This window comes from Argentina silus (genome assembly GCF_951799395.1).
Source record: "Argentina silus genome assembly, chromosome: 5".
NCBI classification, from domain to species: Eukaryota; Metazoa; Chordata; class Actinopteri; order Argentiniformes; family Argentinidae; genus Argentina; species Argentina silus.
Window position 1 is genome coordinate 15,790,862 of NC_139659.1, and position 19,160 is coordinate 15,810,021.

Below are 19,160 nucleotides of genomic sequence, written 5' to 3' on the forward strand. Positions count from 1 at the left end.
AACCAAAACTAAGTGGGAACCATATTTGTGTCCTGGATTACGTCACCACCGAGAGAATCAAAACATTGCTGGCCAACGTCATGCGTCATCTTGTGTAGCTGAGTGGTTGATATTAGATATGCTTTATGTCAAGTATGAAAATCGTATTTGTTTACACGAACGGCATCAACGAGTCTGTGGCGGCACTTTCTCTTCCTTATTCAGGTAGGTCTAACATCTGGAATATCCTGTACAACACCATATGTACAAGCAGTTTACAACCTTCCATAATTTTCAACTTGCTTTAGGCACAGCTTCTAGAGATGTTTTAATTCAAAATAATATAAATCAATTTGTGGAGCAATTTTTATACAAATAAAAATAAACATTTTTGCTTAACAACAGTGCACCTCACATTTATGAAACCAAGATCTATTCTGCTGCCCAGTTATTGTATACACTACATCACCCCACATTCAATGAAAATCCAACTCTTCGTCATTGAAATGTTTTTTGTGTGAGTAGCTTGTTTGGAGACTGGCAATTATTCATAAATTCACTAAAATAAGCGTCCAGTCGTACAGTATCTTTAAAGGCTTCGCCGCAATGGTTTGTGGGTAGTTTTAGTGCGCAGCTCACGAGTGCCGTTTAGTTCCGTTGAAGAAGTTGAAAGGGAAGGTACACGTAGTTTATTGCAGCAGCTTTGTCAAAAAATATCACTGGCGATAATCAATTCAATGCATTTATACCGCTGTCTCTGGATGATATGTAGCTAGCTGACGCCTTTCGAACGCTTTGATAGAAAAACGCTTCGCCTTAAATTTATTGAATATTAGCGCAATGAGTCTAAACGAACATTCATTGCAAGCACTGTCTTGGAGAAAGCTCTACTTGAGTCGGGCAAAACTGAAGGCTTCGAGTCGAACGTCAGCTCTACTGTCTGGGTTTGCAATGGTAAGGAATTTAATTGTCTAAAGTTGTCCAAAATGAAATGGTAGTCTAGACTCGCACCTCAGTATTTCCCCGTCATGATGCAGCAGCTGGACTTGAGCATTGATATTCATCGCATGCTTCCTGCTGTTCCCCCCTCTGTTTTTGCATAGCGGTTATGCTGCTTTTGTGTAGAATGACAGTTGCAGCAACCATATGGAATGTTCATTAAGATCTGATTCCAGTCTAATATGTTATTTCCTTTTTGTCACTTGTCACATTTTTCCCCTGTAGGTGGCAATGGTGGAGGTGCAGTTGGACACCAGTTATCCTTATCCACCTGGTCTTCTCATTGCCTTCAGTGCCTGCACTACTGTGTTGGTTGCCGTACATCTATTTGCCCTCATGGTCAGCACTTGCATCCTGCCCAACATCGAAGCAGTAAGCAACGTCCACAACCTCAACTCGGTGAACGAGTCTCCACATGAGCGAATGCACCGCCACATTGAGCTGGCCTGGGCCTTCTCCACTGTCATTGGCACCCTGCTCTTCCTGGCTGAGGTAGTGCTCCTTTGTTGGGTCAAATTTCTACCCATTAAGCCCAACAAGACAGCTAATGGGACCATTTCTGCTGGTGTGGCTGCTGCCATCACCTCTACCTCCATCATGGTGCCCTTTGGCTTAGTATTCATTGTCTTCGCTGTACATTTCTACCGTTCCCTCGTCAGCCACAAGACTGACAGGCAGTTTCAGGAGCTGGAGGAGCTATCCAACCTGACCAGGCTGCAGAATGAGCTGGACCAAAGAGGGGATCCATCTATCATGCATTCCCCCAGTTCTCATTTCCCATAATAAGGAGGGACAGCTCTATCTGACCTGATGGATGTTTCCTTGAATCCAATACTTTATTGGGCTTTTATTTGACATCTCTATGGAGACAATGTAAATAATGTGTACACATTTTAAAATGTTCAAATTTTTTTAAGATTTCTAAATGATTTTTAAAAGAAGGATTAAGACAGTGGTAACCACTCAACTGTGAAAGCATGCTTCTCAATGAATGCATGCAACTTTCTTTCTAGAAAAAACATTGTCTTAACCCAGGACTTTGAGGTCTGTTTTGTTATTGTGTTACCTCACAGGTTATGGCAAAGGGGGCTTAGAGGGGTCCTCAGCACCCCATAGGTGATACACAGAGCTGCACGTTAGCAGCAGCATAATACTATACATAATACTGAAAGTCTTAGTGCCACATGCTCTGTAATTTGCCATAAACCTTACTTTTCAGATTGAATGTTCTTTTTTGTCAGATGTAATGTAATTCGCCTGCTTTTCAAGATGTTGCCAATGTTACTGTACATTTTCTCCATAGTTTACTGTACAGTTGAAGGGCAAGCTGTGGTATTGAGATGAATGTTTTGTACCATATAATTCTGTAGCTTGAAAGGTGATTTTGTGACTGTACTCTGATACCAATCTGGTACTAGATGAGTTTGGTTTTCATTTGGGAACTAGTAGAGTTTTTGAATGTCACATGTCCTTAGTGATTAGGTCTTTCCACTGCTGAACACGGTCAGAGATATAACTGTATCATAACTGATTGCATGTAGGTTTATGTATTCACTCCTAACACAACAGTTCTATGGAATGTAGACAGCTCTGCATATGCTCGTCATGATGAGCATACTGTGACCATACTCGGTCTGTGTTTCATAGCAGTAAAATTACTGAGACTCTCCACGTGATGTTGTGTAGTCTTTATTTGTGTCATGATGGTATGCCACTGCATAGAGCAAGCATGTCTTCAGCTCAAAGCACTGAGATACAAAGGACCTGTTGGTATGGTACTCCAAGATCTGCAGGGACAGGCATTTAAGAATGTCCTCCTGATGTTCTTCTTCAATCTGTCCTATCACTGTGGTATGTTGATTGAGATTGTGTCAAAACCGACCTTACATCCAACAGATGCACCTTAAACATAGAAAATTAGAGGCACTTGTTCACACCATGAATCATTGTTATTATAACATGTGAAGAGCATGAGGTCATATGAGGGGTGTTTTTAATTTGTATGGAATTTTCACCCCAGGAAAAAAAAAACTTCATTTATGTACCGTTGGAATTGGATACATTGTCGGCCTTGGTGCCTCTTCTCTTCCAAAATCAGACACTGTTCCACATTTGGCCACTCCATCCACCCAGAAGCCCTCATAAAGCTGTCCCTTGTCCAGATAGAAAAACTTTCCATGCCCATTCTTCTTCCCATCCTTCCAGCTTCCTTCATACCTGTTCTCATTGGCTTCAACACAAGCGGGGGGGGGGGGGGTCTCTCAAAACCTGACATACATACAGTACAGTACATATCTACAATGTAAAGTAATATGCTACTTACCGAGACGAATCATACCCTGTCCGTGATGTCTGTCCTTCAGCCACTCCCCTTCATATATGCTCCCATTGTCATAGTACATCCTCCCCCAGCCACTTCTCTGGTCCCTGCTCCATTCTCCCTCATAGCAGGCAGAGTCATTGTAGAAGTATGTCCCAAACCCCTAAGGAAAGTGACTGGCTTTAAAGAAGCAGGCAGTTGCAGTGACATGCCCTAACATGCTTTTGTCCCAGATCAGCAGTGACAAACCTAATTCTGTTAATCAAGGTTTTGAAGATAAGTTTATTAGTTCAATCAGGTGTGATAGCACTAGGCTGGGACAAAAACCTGGATCAACTGCATCTCTCTAGGACCAGGATTATGTATCAGTGCCCTAATGTTTCAAGAAATATCTCCTGCATCCAGTACATTTCAGCCTTGCAATACAGCCTGGTCCTGCTCACTACCATCATGTTATTGTTTAAATACATACGTACATGCTTCTTGTCATTTTTCCATCCACCTGAGTATTCCCTTGCATACTCATTGGTTGCTAGCAGAATCTTGCTGTAAGTCCCATATCCATCACGTTTGCCATACTTCCAGTCTCCATCATAAATGGCACAACCCCTCTTCCAAACTTGTGTTCCTTTTCCTAGGAACAATTAATGGAGTGATTACCTTACTAGGCAAAATCATCCAATGACCGATGCTGTCTCTACTGGCAAAAAAGTTCGCATAACTATTAGAAGTTATGAGGTGGGATCAAAACAAAGAAAGCTTTTAATAATCTTAGGAAAACCTTAAAACAGTAACACCTCTAAACAAACCGTGCAGACTTTCCACGTCTCCTACCATGTTTCTTGTTGTCCAGCCAATCTCCTGTGTATTCATCTCCATTGACTGAATAGACAGTGTGTCTTAGTCCACATTTCTGCGCCTTTCTGTCCCATAATTTAGCCAGGGGCTCCACTCTTCGAGGTCTCTTTAGATGAGGCATGATGACCCTAGCTAAACAAAACATTGTTTTTAATATTGCACCAAATACACACAACATTGAAAAGCCTAATTAACTAACGCTATTCATTACAACCAGATTTGTACCTCATGTGTCCAAGCGAACGACACTTTCAATCCGCTTGTTTTTTCAAATTCATACGTGCATGGAGTGACATATAAAACAGGTCAAGCTAGCTAGTTAGCGTTCCCGTAACCTAGCAACCAGATTGCATAGATGTAGTGATTCTAGATTTTGTTGATATGACTCCTTTTGGAAAAAAAGTATTCTCTTGTTTGTAATTAATTACTTATTTCATCAGTTTAATATTTGTCTCATCGTTGCTTTTAGTTTGAGATTTTACAGTGCAGTTGGTGCAATTGCAATTTTAAATTTGATACCTATTTGAGTGTAAACTAAGGAAAACGTAGGCGTGGGGCAGACTGTATGCTGAAATGTTTGGTGGTACTGTTTGAGGTAGAGAGACAATCTCAACTACTATACATTCCATGGAGAGAACAAAAATAGATAGATAAATTCAAAGTAAAACAAAAGCACAATCAGTAAAAACAACAATAACAATTGTTAATGATTAAAAGCAAGTTTAAAAATATGGGTTTTGAGGGATCGCTTATCAATATCAAAAGTCCATCTATGTATCACCCCAAAAATGAACTACATACTAGAAACCTGCTTTAGATCTGTAGTGCGTACTGAAGAGATGTGTATCTAGAATGTATATTTCTGCACTCTCGCACAAAGGTACATTGACAGTAGCAAAGGGCGGAGAAGCGCATGCGCTTGTGTGGGAAAAGAATCGTGAACAGCTGTAGCCGTCTGGCGGTGTTCTGTTGCACGAAAGGGAGTCAGAGGAAGAGGAATAGCTAGTGTAGCTAGCTAAGTGATACAATGTCACTGCCGAGGTGTCAAGTTGAATGGGAAGAAATTGATCAAGAATATCAACAATTGCAGGTAGGAAATGTGTGATGCGAGAGTCTTAGTTAGTTATCTAGCTAGCCAACTTGCTAGTGTGCATAGCGTGACGTGGACGACCGCCAGTTCAGTTGATGATGTGGTGCGATTGTCTGCTCTGTGTCCGGGGCTAGCTTGCTAGCTAATAGCTACCTTGACAAAAGGTTATCGTGTTAGCTGTCACATCGCATTCCCTTTCCAATGGCTATCCATGGGCCGCGTCTCTGCAAGTCGGATTGACTTTAATTGGATCAGCTAGCCTCTGACTGATAATAACGTTAGCTATATCTTCAAATTTGGCCATTGATTGACAGTCACAGTGTGACAAGCTACAGCGGTGACCATATAATAGCTACTCATAATAGCCACCAAGCTAACTAACTTATTACTTTTGAAAGATTTTGTAGTCAAGAGTTAGTCAATTTGATTGATTTGCAATCCTTAATGAGAGCGTCTGTCGCTGCGTGGTTGAATTTAATAATTGCAATCCAATTATATTTGCTTTGACAGTCAGTTGACAGATTGGCCATTGCTGTGTTTTGTACAGGCACGAACACGAAATACAGTTGTGCAATTTAGATACGGCCGGTTTTCACATCTTCATTTTCCATTTGTTCTCCAGGAAACTCACAAAGTTTACAGGCAGAAGCTAGACGAGCTCACCAACCTCCAGGCAACATGCAGCAGTTCCATTAGCAAACAGAGGAAGAGTCTCAAAGACCTCAGATACAGTCTGCGCAGGTGAAGTACAACCTATATTCACAAAGCGTTTCAGAGTAGAAGTGCTGATTTATGATCACTTTAGCCTTTTAGATCATAATGACTAAGATTATATGACATGCTTTGTAGATATGGGCCCTGAACTTAAAGATGTGGTCAGGAAGATCACTTGTGTGACTACTTTAGATATAGGCCTATGTGGTAGATACTGAGGACAGTTTGTACCAGGTCAGGTTGAATTTTACAGACTGCACCTTTAGTCTATGCTGATTAAATCCAAAAGCATGCAATTACATCTAAATACATGTTGTCTTTTCTTTTATAGGTGTGCAAAAACATGTGATGAGAAAGAATCAGAGCTCATCAAAGACATCCAAATACAAATGAAAGAGAAAGAAAATGTCTTCTTTGATATGGAAGCCTATTTGCCAAAGAAGAATGGGTCAGTACATTGAGGACATTATTCTAAGTTTTGGCTCAATGTATGACACACCAAATATAGTTTGATAATTATATATATTTTCTATCTCTTTTCAGATTGTACCTTAATTTGGTCCTGGGTAATGTGAATGTAACACTTCTGACCAACCAGGCAAAGTAAGTGTGTTGCATACATGCATATAGCATGTAGGTTCATGTTTTAGTTCTGAATTCGGTCATGGATTGTTTTCTTAGTCAGTACAAAACACGTTCCTGCTTCATTGACAAAATGTGGAAAGAATATTGGTTGGACTTGAGAGACAATCATGGTGTTGTACTGAACTCACATCTGCATGGTGTCTGCCTCTTATACCTCCTGTTTGTTCTATTCTTCTGAACAGATTTGCCTACAAAGATGAATATGAGAAGTTCAAGCTTTGTATGACAATAATCCTAATGTTTGGTGCCATAACCTGTCTCTTCTTACTCAATTACCGGTGAGCTATATTATTTGTTTGGTGGTAAGACTTCATAATAACTTAATTGAATAAGCCATTATAGCTTTTTACATGCTTGTAAATGCTTTATACATGTTTCAAAATGCTTTTAAAGCCAGTAAATGCTTATAAATATGTAGAATGTTTGTAAATAGTAGCAGTATCATTTATCAGTAGTATTTATGCTACTTAATAAGAGTTTAGTCATGCTCATTTATGAAAGTTGTTATAAAGTTTTGTTATTTGTGTAATATATCCTCATGGAATCTTTTGATATGTTTTTGTCACAGCAAACATATACTAGAAAAGCAAAATTGTTTTGTTGTTACAGTGTCACAGATGAAATCTTCAACTTCTTGCTGGTTTGGTACTATTGCACATTGACCATAAGGGAGAGCATTCTCATGAGCAATGGGTCCAGGTGAGCCGCTTGGCTTTTTATATCACTGAATTACTTATTGACTCTATAGGCTCAACACACTACAGTTTTCTAATTATTTATATTCCATGTTCCCCTGTAGGATTAAAGGATGGTGGGTCTCACATCATTATGTCTCCACCTTTCTATCAGGTGTGATGCTTACCTGGTAAGTCATTTTTAAGAGGTCCATTTAAGACTATCAAACAAAGCAAACTGTATGTAGGGAGCATCCATGCACTATTGGTGTCACATTGTAATTTTCAAAATGTCTCTTAATTTGAAGACTTTTTGTCATCATTTCAATTGTGTTGCCTACAGAAAGGTAATCTACCAAGCAATTTGACTGATGAATGCTATTAGCTCACCTGTATGGATTGTGTGTTTGTGTTTCTTCTCAAAGGCCAGAGGGGTCGATGTATCAGATGTTTAGAAGTCAGTTCCTTGCCTTCTCCATCTATCAGAGTAAGCATCTATAGTCTATTTCCCCTTTTTTGTATAGCATTTGAAAGAACAATTCAATATGTGAAATTCACAGTTATAGTAAGGTACAAAATTCTTTGTTATAATGTTTGTTTATTTTTGAAAACAGCTACCACATTGTAGCTTGACTTGTTATCCTTACATGATTGATTGTACTGTAATATGTGTCTGACAAATTGGTTAAAATTCATCCATGTGTTTTTCAGGCTTTGTGCAGTTTCTCCAGTATTACTACCAAAGTGGCTGCTTATACAGGTTACGAGCTTTGGGGGAAAGAAATCAGTTGGACCTCACAGTGGGTAAGAAAGGTCTCCCTTTCAATTTGGGCAGTTTCATAGACAAGCTTTTTGGAAACAAGGTGTTTATATGTTGTTGTTTTTTAATGCAATGAGCCCTTGAACCACAAGCAGACTTGCAGCCAACTATATCTTCATCACAATTAGGCTATTCTAAAATAGGCTTATATACTGTAAGTAGTTGTTTTGCTGATTGGTGTGAGCTGATGGAGACACAATCAGTTTGCTGCTGTCCATTTCATCCAGTTTTGGTCTAGATGATTTAGGTCCCTCTTGACATGTAAAGTGTTTAGCTGTGGTTCTGCATATCTTATCAGGGTGTGTTTTGTATAATGATTAACATCATAACAACTACAGCATGTTAACGAGCAGATTTTACTCCCACCAGTAGAGTAATGATGTATCTGATTTGCAGAGGGATTCCAGTCATGGATGTGGAGAGGGCTCACCTTCCTCCTGCCGTGCCTCTTCTTTGGTCATGTGAGTCAAACGCAGGACTCCACACAACACATCCGAAGCATAGACTTAAACGTTCTACCACTTTTAGCTTCTGCTAAGGCAACTTTAATTTAAGATGCCTTACTTTATCAAGAGTGAAGAACAGAAACTTGAATGTAGAGCTACTCTCACCTTTCACCATTGACCTCGTTGCTTAATGTGTTAAAGGAGAAACCGCAGAGGGGAAAAATAAGTCATACATGGTCATCCAGGGAGTTAAAGCCCTTGTACAGTATGAGGGTCAGCTGAGGGTCTGGATGTGTGCCAGCCTGTTTCATAGATGGCGGTGAGAAGTTATGGGGCAAGGAGAGAGAAGAGGCAGTCAACTGGAGTATGTGAAAAGTTAATGCAAGGCAGATAATATTTCCTAATCGTATTCAAGCTATTGTAGCACGCAAGGGGAAATAACAACAGCGTCAGAGGAAAAACAACACTTCTGGTGCAGAAGTGAGGACAAGATGCCATTGTCATGATATTAAAGCCTTATTCTTCACTCCTTTCTCGTCCACAGTTCTGGCAGCTGTACAATGCTGTGACCCTGTTCCGGTTGGCCGGACACGAGGACTGCAAGGAGTGGCAGGTAAGGATAGAAACACTACTCCGGTAATCACCAGTTCTGCTCATCCTGAATGGAGGATGCACAGTGTTCTTGTGTTCTTATTGTCTGTGGTGATAATCATCATAAGATCATGTTTTCCTTGATGCCTTGAATTCAACCTTGTGCCCATGACATATAGAGTAATGTCATCACAGGTGTGTAATTTTGGCCTGTGTTTATTTCTTTCAGGTATTTATGCTGGGGCTGACATTTCTCGTCCTGTTCCTGGGGAATTTTCTCACTACGTTAAAAGTTGTTCACCAGAAGTATGAGAAAAACAAAGAGAAGGTGCAGAAGACAGACTGAGGAGGAGTCTGCAGACAGCTCATACTCCCAAGTGGCCAGTAACATTAAAACAGAAGGGCACTATGACATGCACAATCGATGGAAAGATGGACTGCAGAAGGTTTGTGCCAGGATGAGCCAGTGCAGAGACCAATGTGTCTCTCGGAACCTTGATGACAGCAGGACATTCAGCCAAGGCTATTGGTTAATAGGCTTTTGTTTCCGATTACGTTTTGTTTGTCTTTGCTACATGCAATCACAACACGGAGTGGCTTTCACATGACGGACAAACCACTGAAATCTTTGACATTTTGAGTCTGTATATTTAGAATGATTCTTGGACAGACTGCGATTCATTTGAGTGTTTGTACTGTATGTTTGCGTCGGTGCATGAATATGTACACGGAGAGCCATTCTTCAAATGATATGCAACTCAACGAAGGCAGGTAGCATTAGGTCATTAGAAAAGTGTAGTTTGCCTACAAAGACCTAAGTCTCTATGGTCATGTGAATAGTTCTCACTGCTGGTCCAACTATCTCTCTGGGTATGACGCATTCAAAACCCTAGGCACTGCCATTTGTTCACAGTTATTTACAACCGTCTTTGTTTTTTAACTAACATGTTTTTTCAGTAAAGATGCATTGAGCTTAACATTTATTTCACCCAGTGTGCTGTTGAACGTAAATCTGTGTGCTCTACTCTGGATATTGACACGCATATATTGATGTGGGTCCACACATCTGATGAAAGGCTTTTCATTTCAGCACAGAATCAGGACTTGTCAACTGATAATGGACACTTACTAATTTTAACAGATCTATTGTACTACTGCAATTAGGTTGAATTGGCAGCCATATTGTACTCTGCTGCTCTATTTTAATGATTAAGTCAGATTTTGAGTATGCAACAGTCCTGTTTAATGGTCTAAACCTTGCTTATCTGAGTGGCTGGTGTTGTAACCCATCTTAGACACAGTGGCTTGATAATGGATTTGTCCACGGAGCCCTCTGGTCAGAGAAAAGTCCAGCTTTTCAGAAATCTGGAATCTAGTCCAAAATGATAACCTTTGGAAGAATTATTTGAGAAACTTGTCCAGATCATGTTGTGCGTAACATGTTGGTTGTTTGAGTTAATCTTGGTCACACTTTGCTGTCAAGGTCCACTAGTCTATATTATGAAGAATGCTGCTATGAGCACTGGTACTGTGATAAACTGTTGGGGAATAATGTCAAGCAAGAGCAAGAGTGTGCTAGATTAGTGTGAGATTTATTGTACTGCATCAAATCTGAAATATGGCCAAATTTCACGAGCTCTCGCTCCATTTCAGTATCATTCGATAACATTGACATATCATATTTGTACTGTAGTATTAGGTGTACATTTTGAACAAATGAATTGATCTGAATAACATTAGTACATTGAGGCAGCCAGGGCCTAATGCCTTATCTCTCCCTGTAGCTTGTCACAATTGCTTGTTTGTTTTGATTTTTGTTCCATTTTGAATCAAGTGTCCTGTTTAGTTGTTGAGAAAATGTAAAGTTTGTCTTGTGTTCATGTCATAAATGCATTCTGGTCTTGAAAGGAAGCACTATTTTTGTTTTCACTTGTGGGCATAAGCTAAAGCATGTTATTGACTATTAGACCAAAATGTTACATTTTGTAACATCAGAGCCACCACAATGCACAACCTACCCTGTTTTCCTCATGTAGTGTGATATTGATGTCATGTTCATGCCATGATTGTCCCATTATAAGACTGTAACCTGTGCCTGAACATGCTCAACAAGTTATTTCATTTATAACAAGTTCAGTCTCTCACTCTGTGTACATTGCTGTAAGACAAATAAAACATTTGATTTAAGATCTGTCTGTCTTTCTTTATCATACTGATCTTGGGTAAATCAATGGTGGGGTGAAAACTATATATGCCACACACACATGGCAGGGCACATTCAGTCCATATATTTTTTGTTACTGTAGCTTTATATGTTGGTGCCTCTCCCCCTCAGGTAGATACTAGTTACATACATGATTTGCTAGATGGTTCTGCTTCGCAAATAAATTATATGATAACCAGTTACTCTTCTTATTTCACTCATTAGATCTGCCTATGAACTGGTCTCTTACTCAAGACTAATTGACTGAGGACACCTTGCTTTGCAATGGAATATTTCATAGCAACCACCACTAGTGGGCACTGTCACTAAGCATTGGTGGGCTGCTCCACATCTGCTTAGCTCTGAGTAGAGAAAAGAGAAACCAAGTTTATACCGATGTGTTGTGTAGGTCATAAATAAGGGTGAAGTTTAACAACTGTTAACTTCCTCATATCAGGGAACTAGTACCTCCTGTCATCTTTGCAAAACTATTCATTATCAATAAAATCTCCTGACAAGATCAAAAAGAACAGTGATCAAAGGTCTGGGGTTCGCTATGCAAATGCCTCATGTGTAAAGTGTTGTTGATGACGCTGTACATTTCCACCCTGGTTTGTGTGAATTGTTACTTGGTCCCAGGACATTTGGACTGGTCAGAAGTTGTGTATCTTTTGAAACTGATACAGTGCATACTTTAGCCCAAGACTGCAGAGATAATAAGTTTGGTTATTCTAAATCAAGACCATATAATTTTCCACTTGTCTGTGTCGATTGTCTAATGGCGTATGTCAAGTAAGGCAAATCAACCTTTTTAAACCTCTCCCGCCAGGGGAGAACATTAGTGCACGTGTGGCTAATGCCATACTTGCACTCTTGCTGTAGCAATAAAGCCCACGCAACACCTCTCTAGTCAATTTGTCATCTGTGCCTCACTTCTTTGAAGAATTCCCTACAATATAAATTAAGAGACGATTTTCTCAATAACTTTAAGCATTGGTTAGACTTCATTCTTGCAGAGTTGATAGTTGACATTCTGTGATAAAGTACAGCTCATTCTATCATTATTGAAACATTGGTCAGATAAGGAAGCATTCATGGAGAAATTACAGAAGGCCAGCTTTGAGTATGAATCAAAATTCTTTATAAAAGGAAACAGTTCAGTAGTAAAAGAAAAAAAAAAAAAAAAGATATTTGAAATGCTTGCCTTTAGGCATAAAATACCTGTATCATATGCCTGCATACTGTATACACCTAGCCTAGGCCCAAGAGAAGGCAAACGTGTAGACTGTCATTTATACAACTGTAATCCAAAACAAAAGTTTCACACCAAACAGTCCAGTGTTCAGTATCATTGTCCAGATCAGAGGGGTTTTTCAATTGCTTTTCCTGTTCAGGCCATTGAACATGGACAATAATACCTATTGATAGTATATACAGTACTGTATACTATAATGAAATTATAATACACAAGCAGCAGATGGTATCGCTCGGTATCGCTTTGGCGAGAAAGAGCAATGGTGCTCCCCTGTGCCCACTGTCAGTGGACTTCGAATCCTCTGTCCCTTTACAGTACCACAACGAGGTTACAGGTCACAGAACGACACAGTGCCTCTTCTTCTTACGGTGTCTAGCTCTGCGTTTGGATGCCAGGGCTTTTTTGGCAGCCTCTTTGAAAATGTCCTCCACATTCTCCCGGTATTTGGCTGAACACTCCAGGTAAATCTCAGCACTCATCTGCCTCCTGGTCTCCTCACCCTGTGAACCCAAATACACAACATTCAGTGGATGACATGATCAAAATGAGAGGCTAGTGAACAGGGCATTAGGTCAGATAGAATAAAATGTTTGGGATTTTTTTAAAGAAGCATTATATAATGTTTAGAAATAAACCTAACCCTAACCCTAAAAAGTAAAAATAAATAAATAAAGTATATAAATACTATATAAATATCGTAAAAAGTAAACTTCAAATAAAATGGTTAACGTCCCAGCTGCATCCCCTGTTGAGAAACCCTGTCATAAGGTTTTCCCTAACCTGTATATAAGTGATGGGAGCCTGATCCATGGCTTTGAGCTTCCTCATGCGCTCCTTATCCTTCCTCAGATCAGTCTTACAGCCAATCAGGACGACGGGAACGTCACGACAGAAGTGGTTCACTTCTGGGTACCACTGAGTGAGACAGCAATGCACAAGTATACAGATCAAGTTACACACACCAAGGGTCAAATGTCACATAAGCCACACATGAATTTGAATGTTACTCTATCTACTCTTTACCCTATACTGTACTTGTACAATGTTTACAGAACTTAAGCACACTGTATATACTGTGTTTTAGTGACTGGGGAGGCTGGTGGAGGCAGAAATCGGAGGACAGGCTCATTGTAGTGCATGTAATGGAATGAGGAATGGTATCAAACACGATTTCTGGCCCCACCAGCCTCCCCTGGACTAGGCCCACAAGCAACTACAATCAACACCACTTTGCTATAGCTTGAACCAAAACACAAACAACAAGGTTCAACAATCACTGGATGAAGCTGACACCCAGACAGAAATAGGTTCTCAGTTATTTGGTTTTGGTCTACCTTCACTAGGTACATAACACACCCAGTCATTGGCTCCACGCAAAGGCGTGTTTCTTTTGTGTTTAACCCCTGTCCCTTGCTGTGGTGTTTTATGCTTACAATGTCTCACTTTGACTACATTCCCCCTCGTCTTTATCATGCTGTTTGCATTCATGCCTCTATTGACATTTCACTGCTCATTGAGGGAGAGTTCCAGCACAGTCCCAGTTTGCTTTCAGGCAGACCTACTAGGGTTGAAGTTCATGTGCACTGGTTGAGTCACACAGGATGGACACAGTCATTGAAGTCAATCATTATTCAAGCTAAATCCCTGCCATGACGTCACACCAGATACCACTGATAAGAAGAGATCACAATCCCTTTAACGCCTCTCTGTGTGGACCCATGATAGATTTGTAGTGCAGACAAAGCTCACTAAATTAATAAGTAATTATGCACAGTACTGTTAGGATTGTAGCAGAACTCGCAGCCCTGTCAAATTCAACCTGTGGTTAGCTGCTGTGTATGTAGCTGTTATTGTGCGGCAGAATTAGAATGTGCTCCTTGATATCGACTACACTGTCATTAAACACATTATTAAAACACATATATTAAATGCAGTTGATGTATATTATGGAGATTACCTTGATTAGGACATTTTCAAAACTGGTGGGGTTGGTCACGTCATAGCAGACTATTACAAGGTTGGCATTCTGGTAGGAGAGTGGCCTCAAACGATCATAGTCATCTTGGCCTAAAAAAGAGACACAAATACATACACATTCACCTGTTTGCTGATTAAATAACTTTTTGAAGAGAGGGATAAAAGTACTCAAATATTAGATCCACTGGGAACTAAAAAGGGTAGGCCTATATGAAAGAACCCAATTTCAATTAGAGAAGTCGTGTCATTGAACCTGTTCTGCTTTTCGAATAGCAACCTCTGAGCATGGAGCAAGTTGAAACACAGCCATGTATGCTGGGGGTGAGGTATAAAACCACATCCTGGCTTTAACTTCCTTTTCCTGTGAAATAAGTGGGCCTTGGCGGCAGTTAGGCAAAGATAAGCTGTCGACTCATAGTGGAGACGTTGCATGGACATGTCATGGGTTTTTCCTAGAAACACAATAATAATCCATTTATCTACAGTTGCATACATGCATTTGAGCTCAGTAATAGTATTCTTGTTACTCTTCCAATGCACTGTAGTTGTAGGACTATTAATGTGATCTAACATAAACCTCCAACTGACACTTCTTCCTCATGTAGACAAAGAAATAAAGAATTTAATACAATCAGTGGAAATAAACCATTGGTATTTGTAATTAGGTCAATAAAACACTGATGATCAACATGTAAAGACTGCCCTATTTGCACTGATCATTTCCAGTTGAATTGACATTGTCTGGTTGCAAGTAAAACAATCAGAAAAGAAACACACAGATGATAACCACAGATGCAGTGTTTCTTTTTAGATCAGCCTCTACCACATCCTCTGGCACAGCAGCTTGCAGCAACACTGCTGCAATACCTTTGTAACACTGCACAGCGAGTCTAAAGTCATTCTCATAGTTGGTGAACATAACATTATTTTGCATTGCGATGTAGTTCAGCGGTTTGTTTTTCGACACTTATGGAATAAGGGCTGGTCCGTGTAATAGCATGTGAATACAATGTTTTTACTGCATTAATTACAGATATACTCATTTTGTGATATAAAGACCATTGTGTGTCCTCAATCAGTACTTTGACCTCTGACACAATTCTATCCTTCTTTATCTGATTAAAACAGAATCAGAATACCTCTGCTCAGGCATGACAGGTGATGCTTGCTGGTACTCCACACCCACAGACCAAGCTCCACACCCTTATTTCTTCCACATGCCTGACCATTGGTTTGGAGCTTAGCCATCATGTTTACAATAATTATCATGTTTATCAAGGAACCTTACCAGCTGTGTCGTAGAGGTTGAGCAGGATTTCTTTCCCTCCATAGGAGACTGTCGTGACGTATTTTTCAAACACAGACGGGGCATACTTCTGTTTTAAAGAAATCATAAAGAATTCAGTCTTTCAATCATTTAGCATTTCATCAATAGAATTCTGTAAATACAAACAGATGGAACATTAGTTTATACTGTACAATGTGTCAAAAATGTTGGTTTCATGCACTGTATGTAAAGTCTTATGTTCTCATCATATGATGATAATGATGAGTAGGATAGGTGTACCCTAACTGTAATCAATATGTTGTTTCAAGGTATCATATTTGAATACATATTTAGAATATTTGTTTTAATACAATGTTACTTCTCTGTCTCTCAAAAGAATTTGTGGGCAGTGGAATGTTAATTTACTGAAAGTTCACAGACAATATGATTATGGTTACCATACCTATACTTCCTTATTGTAATTACCCAAGAGATCTCAAGGGATACCACTATTAACTTTTGTTTCTCCTTACCTCTGGAAAGTCTCCTTTTGCATACACCATTAGAAGGGATGTTTTCCCACACCCCCCGTCGCCCACAATAACAATTTTGAGTTCTTCCCCCTTTCTAGCATTGCCATTGCTTGGCACTGAGCCGTTTTGTGTCATATCTCCTCCGTAGGGTCCAACAGGCCGGCGTCATATAGAAGTAAAAATTAGTTCCTCCAAAGTGAGAGAAGAAGACACATGGCAGTGGCAGAAGAATTCACCGGGAGAAACTGAGCATCATTTAGTGAGAAAAATAAGTGAGACAGAGGAACAAACCAGGCTCACAATAACCAGGTGCCTCAGTCTGTTCACCACTTCCTGTTACTCTCAGACATCAGTTCTTTCCTACTGACCCTGAATGCTCCTCTCCTCTTGCCCTCATCATTCTCTCCACTGGAAGCTTCTGTGTTGTAAGGCTCAGTCATACGTAGAGAACAAGTCTGACTGCTCTCTCCCTCCTTCCTCTCTAGTCATCTCGCCTGTCTCATCACCTCACTGGGCGTGGGCTCATTCTGAGGCACTGCCTCCATCTAGAGCGGTGAGTGTGAGTGTGTGTGTGTGTCCTCCCTCTCAGGACAAACAAAATAAATCCATGATGATCTGAGGAGTGCCGCTGCACTGTGATCAACTTGACACCTTTCCCATGGGAGAAAACTGTAATTGATATGAATCTGATGAAGAGGGTAGGGTTAGAAGGGATCACAGACAAGTCTAGTGGCCATCGACTCCATTGATTCGCACCTATAAGAGGCTCCAATTTTCTATGATGAGTCCCTTTGTATGCTCAGGGGCCCAAAACATACCTTTAACTATACTTTGTGTTAATGTGTACAGTACCTCCCCACATGTTCTATACTAGGCCTTTATTTGTAAAAAGTGTGACCCTATGGCACTGTTCAGCATCTCTACAATGACCCCTTTTCTGAGAGATGTTGCAAAAGATGTGAGGAGTGATCATCTAACATTTCATTTTTAACTAAATTACATCAAAAGTTGTTTATGAAAAAATTATCAAGACAACATGAGGCAGATTCATATGCAGTTTTATTCCAATTGACTTTGTATTAATTTAACATACATTTAACTGTGCAAAATACATATCAAAATATAATTGAGCCAACTAGCAATTAAAGAAATCAAAGGAATTATTAAACAAATAAATAACATGTTGTGAAACAATCTCTTCAATCAAGTGCTTCATTGCCACCTAGAGGAATGTCATCAAGGCATTTCAAGGAAATACATCATGGAGGCTTCTAAGTCTGGCAAATGTAGGCCTATATATTCACAACAATATGGAACGAGCAAAACATGTAAACATAACACATTTGGCTGAAATCATTGATAATATTGAAATAGCATGCACTTTATGGCGAATGAAATGCATTCTGATCTTAAGGCTACAGCATAGGCCCATCTCATACATACAACAGTGGCATGCACATTATTAAAATTTACAATGCATTAATTCCATAAAAGTATTCAGAAACGACAAGGTTGCATGATGTTGATTGTTGTTATTTATTGGTAAATACAATAACCTTTTTTAGGTAGCATATCGCCCTTTTAAACGGTTGTTACAAAACGATTCACACAAAAGGGTTAATAATAACAAACTTTAAAATACAGGTGAAAGACAATACTGAGTTTTAAGAGGCATAAAAGGTTAAACAAATCCAAGCCAATTAAAATAAAATAAACATGATGAGTGGTACAACTGAGATCTAGCTAATATTATTTCGTCAATATCATTTTATAAAGGGGGGGGGGTAAAGGGAATCAAACAGCCGTTTATTACGCAACACAATTTCCATTTAATTTTCTACATAGTTTTCCCGTAATCTAAAATGAAACGCAGTCCATGCATTGTGCCATCGTATAATAACAGAAATGAACGGGAGCATTATGTTGGCTCCCTAATCGTATTCTCTCCTGTGAGGCGAAAATCGTGATTAAGAAGGCTATAATGCGATTAAAACAGAAGACTTGATCATTAATCAGCTAAAGGGTCAATGGGGGCATAGCCTATCACAAGCAACTGAATAAACGTTTCTTATTTTGAAAACGGCAACGCCTTTATCGAAGAAGCTAAATCAGTTTATTCCGAAATTGAGAGTCTATAGGTAGGCTAGAATATAGTAGTCTATGTGTGAACGAAGGTTTAAAATAGATCAGACGGTTATGACTAGGCTTCTTTCTACAATACTTTAGGGCGTGTTTTTGGCATAGCCTATAGACTATAAAATGCCCCGAACCCCTTTTTCAGTTTTACATAATCCTTAATGAATTGTGCACAATATTAGCACAACATTAGGCAGCAATGAAACTAACTATGGATGACAGGATCAATGGGCCTATGGGCAAATGTCATAAATAATATTATTTTCAAAAAATGAAACCATTCACGAGAATGACGCGTAATTTTGGAGATACAAAAAGAATACCCATCTGCCTACAGAATGGGTAATTCTTGTGTGTCTACATTACGAGTCCCATTATACTCACGATTGTGTAGGCTACAATGGTTGTTGCGAGTCAGTCGTCTGATTTACCCTTCTGCGCAAGAGGCCCATTTCCTCAATCTTGCCTACCTTCTCCGCGTGCGTAAGAAGGGTTTGTTCCTCAAAACATCCGTATACTCGACACAAAAATTAACTGACGATGTGTGTTTTGTTATGTTGTTGCAATTTGCATGCGACACATGTTTGTTTGGCATTTTTAAAGACCCCCTACAGTCAAAATGGAACATTTTAAGATGACAATCTATGTTTTAA

The 19,160-nt window shown here is 39.6% G+C and overlaps 4 protein-coding genes across 4 annotated transcripts; 2 read left to right on the forward strand and 2 right to left on the reverse strand.

The window, feature by feature from the left end:
* Positions 1–653: 653 nt before the first annotated feature.
* orai1b (ORAI calcium release-activated calcium modulator 1b) lies at positions 654–2,641 on the forward strand. The gene is made up of 2 exons (XM_083669798.1): positions 654–933; positions 1,204–2,641. Exons 1-2 carry the CDS (start codon positions 820–822, stop codon positions 1,759–1,761), a joined length of 672 nt encoding a protein of 223 aa, XP_083525924.1. The 5' UTR covers positions 654–819; the 3' UTR covers positions 1,762–2,641.
* A 107-nt stretch (positions 2,642–2,748) lies between these two features.
* On the reverse strand, positions 2,749–4,277 carry morn3 (MORN repeat containing 3; the record flags this gene model as incomplete). The annotated part of the gene is made up of 5 exons (XM_083669455.1): positions 2,749–2,880; positions 3,024–3,208; positions 3,302–3,461; positions 3,775–3,932; positions 4,133–4,277. 5 exons carry the CDS (start codon positions 4,275–4,277, stop codon positions 2,809–2,811), a joined length of 720 nt encoding a protein of 239 aa, XP_083525581.1. The 3' UTR covers positions 2,749–2,808.
* An 837-nt stretch (positions 4,278–5,114) lies between these two features.
* Positions 5,115–11,313, forward strand: tmem120b (transmembrane protein 120B). Its single transcript, XM_083669925.1, has 12 exons — positions 5,115–5,246; positions 5,869–5,987; positions 6,292–6,408; positions 6,504–6,563; positions 6,788–6,883; positions 7,215–7,304; positions 7,405–7,470; positions 7,705–7,766; positions 7,991–8,083; positions 8,496–8,560; positions 9,090–9,158; positions 9,366–11,313. The coding sequence occupies exons 1-12, from the start codon at positions 5,184–5,186 to the stop codon at positions 9,480–9,482; spliced, it is 1,017 nt and encodes a 338-aa protein (XP_083526051.1). The 5' UTR covers positions 5,115–5,183; the 3' UTR covers positions 9,483–11,313.
* A 1,118-nt stretch (positions 11,314–12,431) lies between these two features.
* rhof (ras homolog family member F) lies at positions 12,432–16,812 on the reverse strand. Its single transcript, XM_083670514.1, has 5 exons — positions 16,372–16,812; positions 15,860–15,947; positions 14,552–14,661; positions 13,375–13,509; positions 12,432–13,094 (listed from the first exon to the last, which is right to left on the reverse strand). The coding sequence occupies exons 1-5, from the start codon at positions 16,504–16,506 to the stop codon at positions 12,930–12,932; spliced, it is 633 nt and encodes a 210-aa protein (XP_083526640.1). The 5' UTR covers positions 16,507–16,812; the 3' UTR covers positions 12,432–12,929.
* Positions 16,813–19,160: the final 2,348 nt, after the last annotated feature.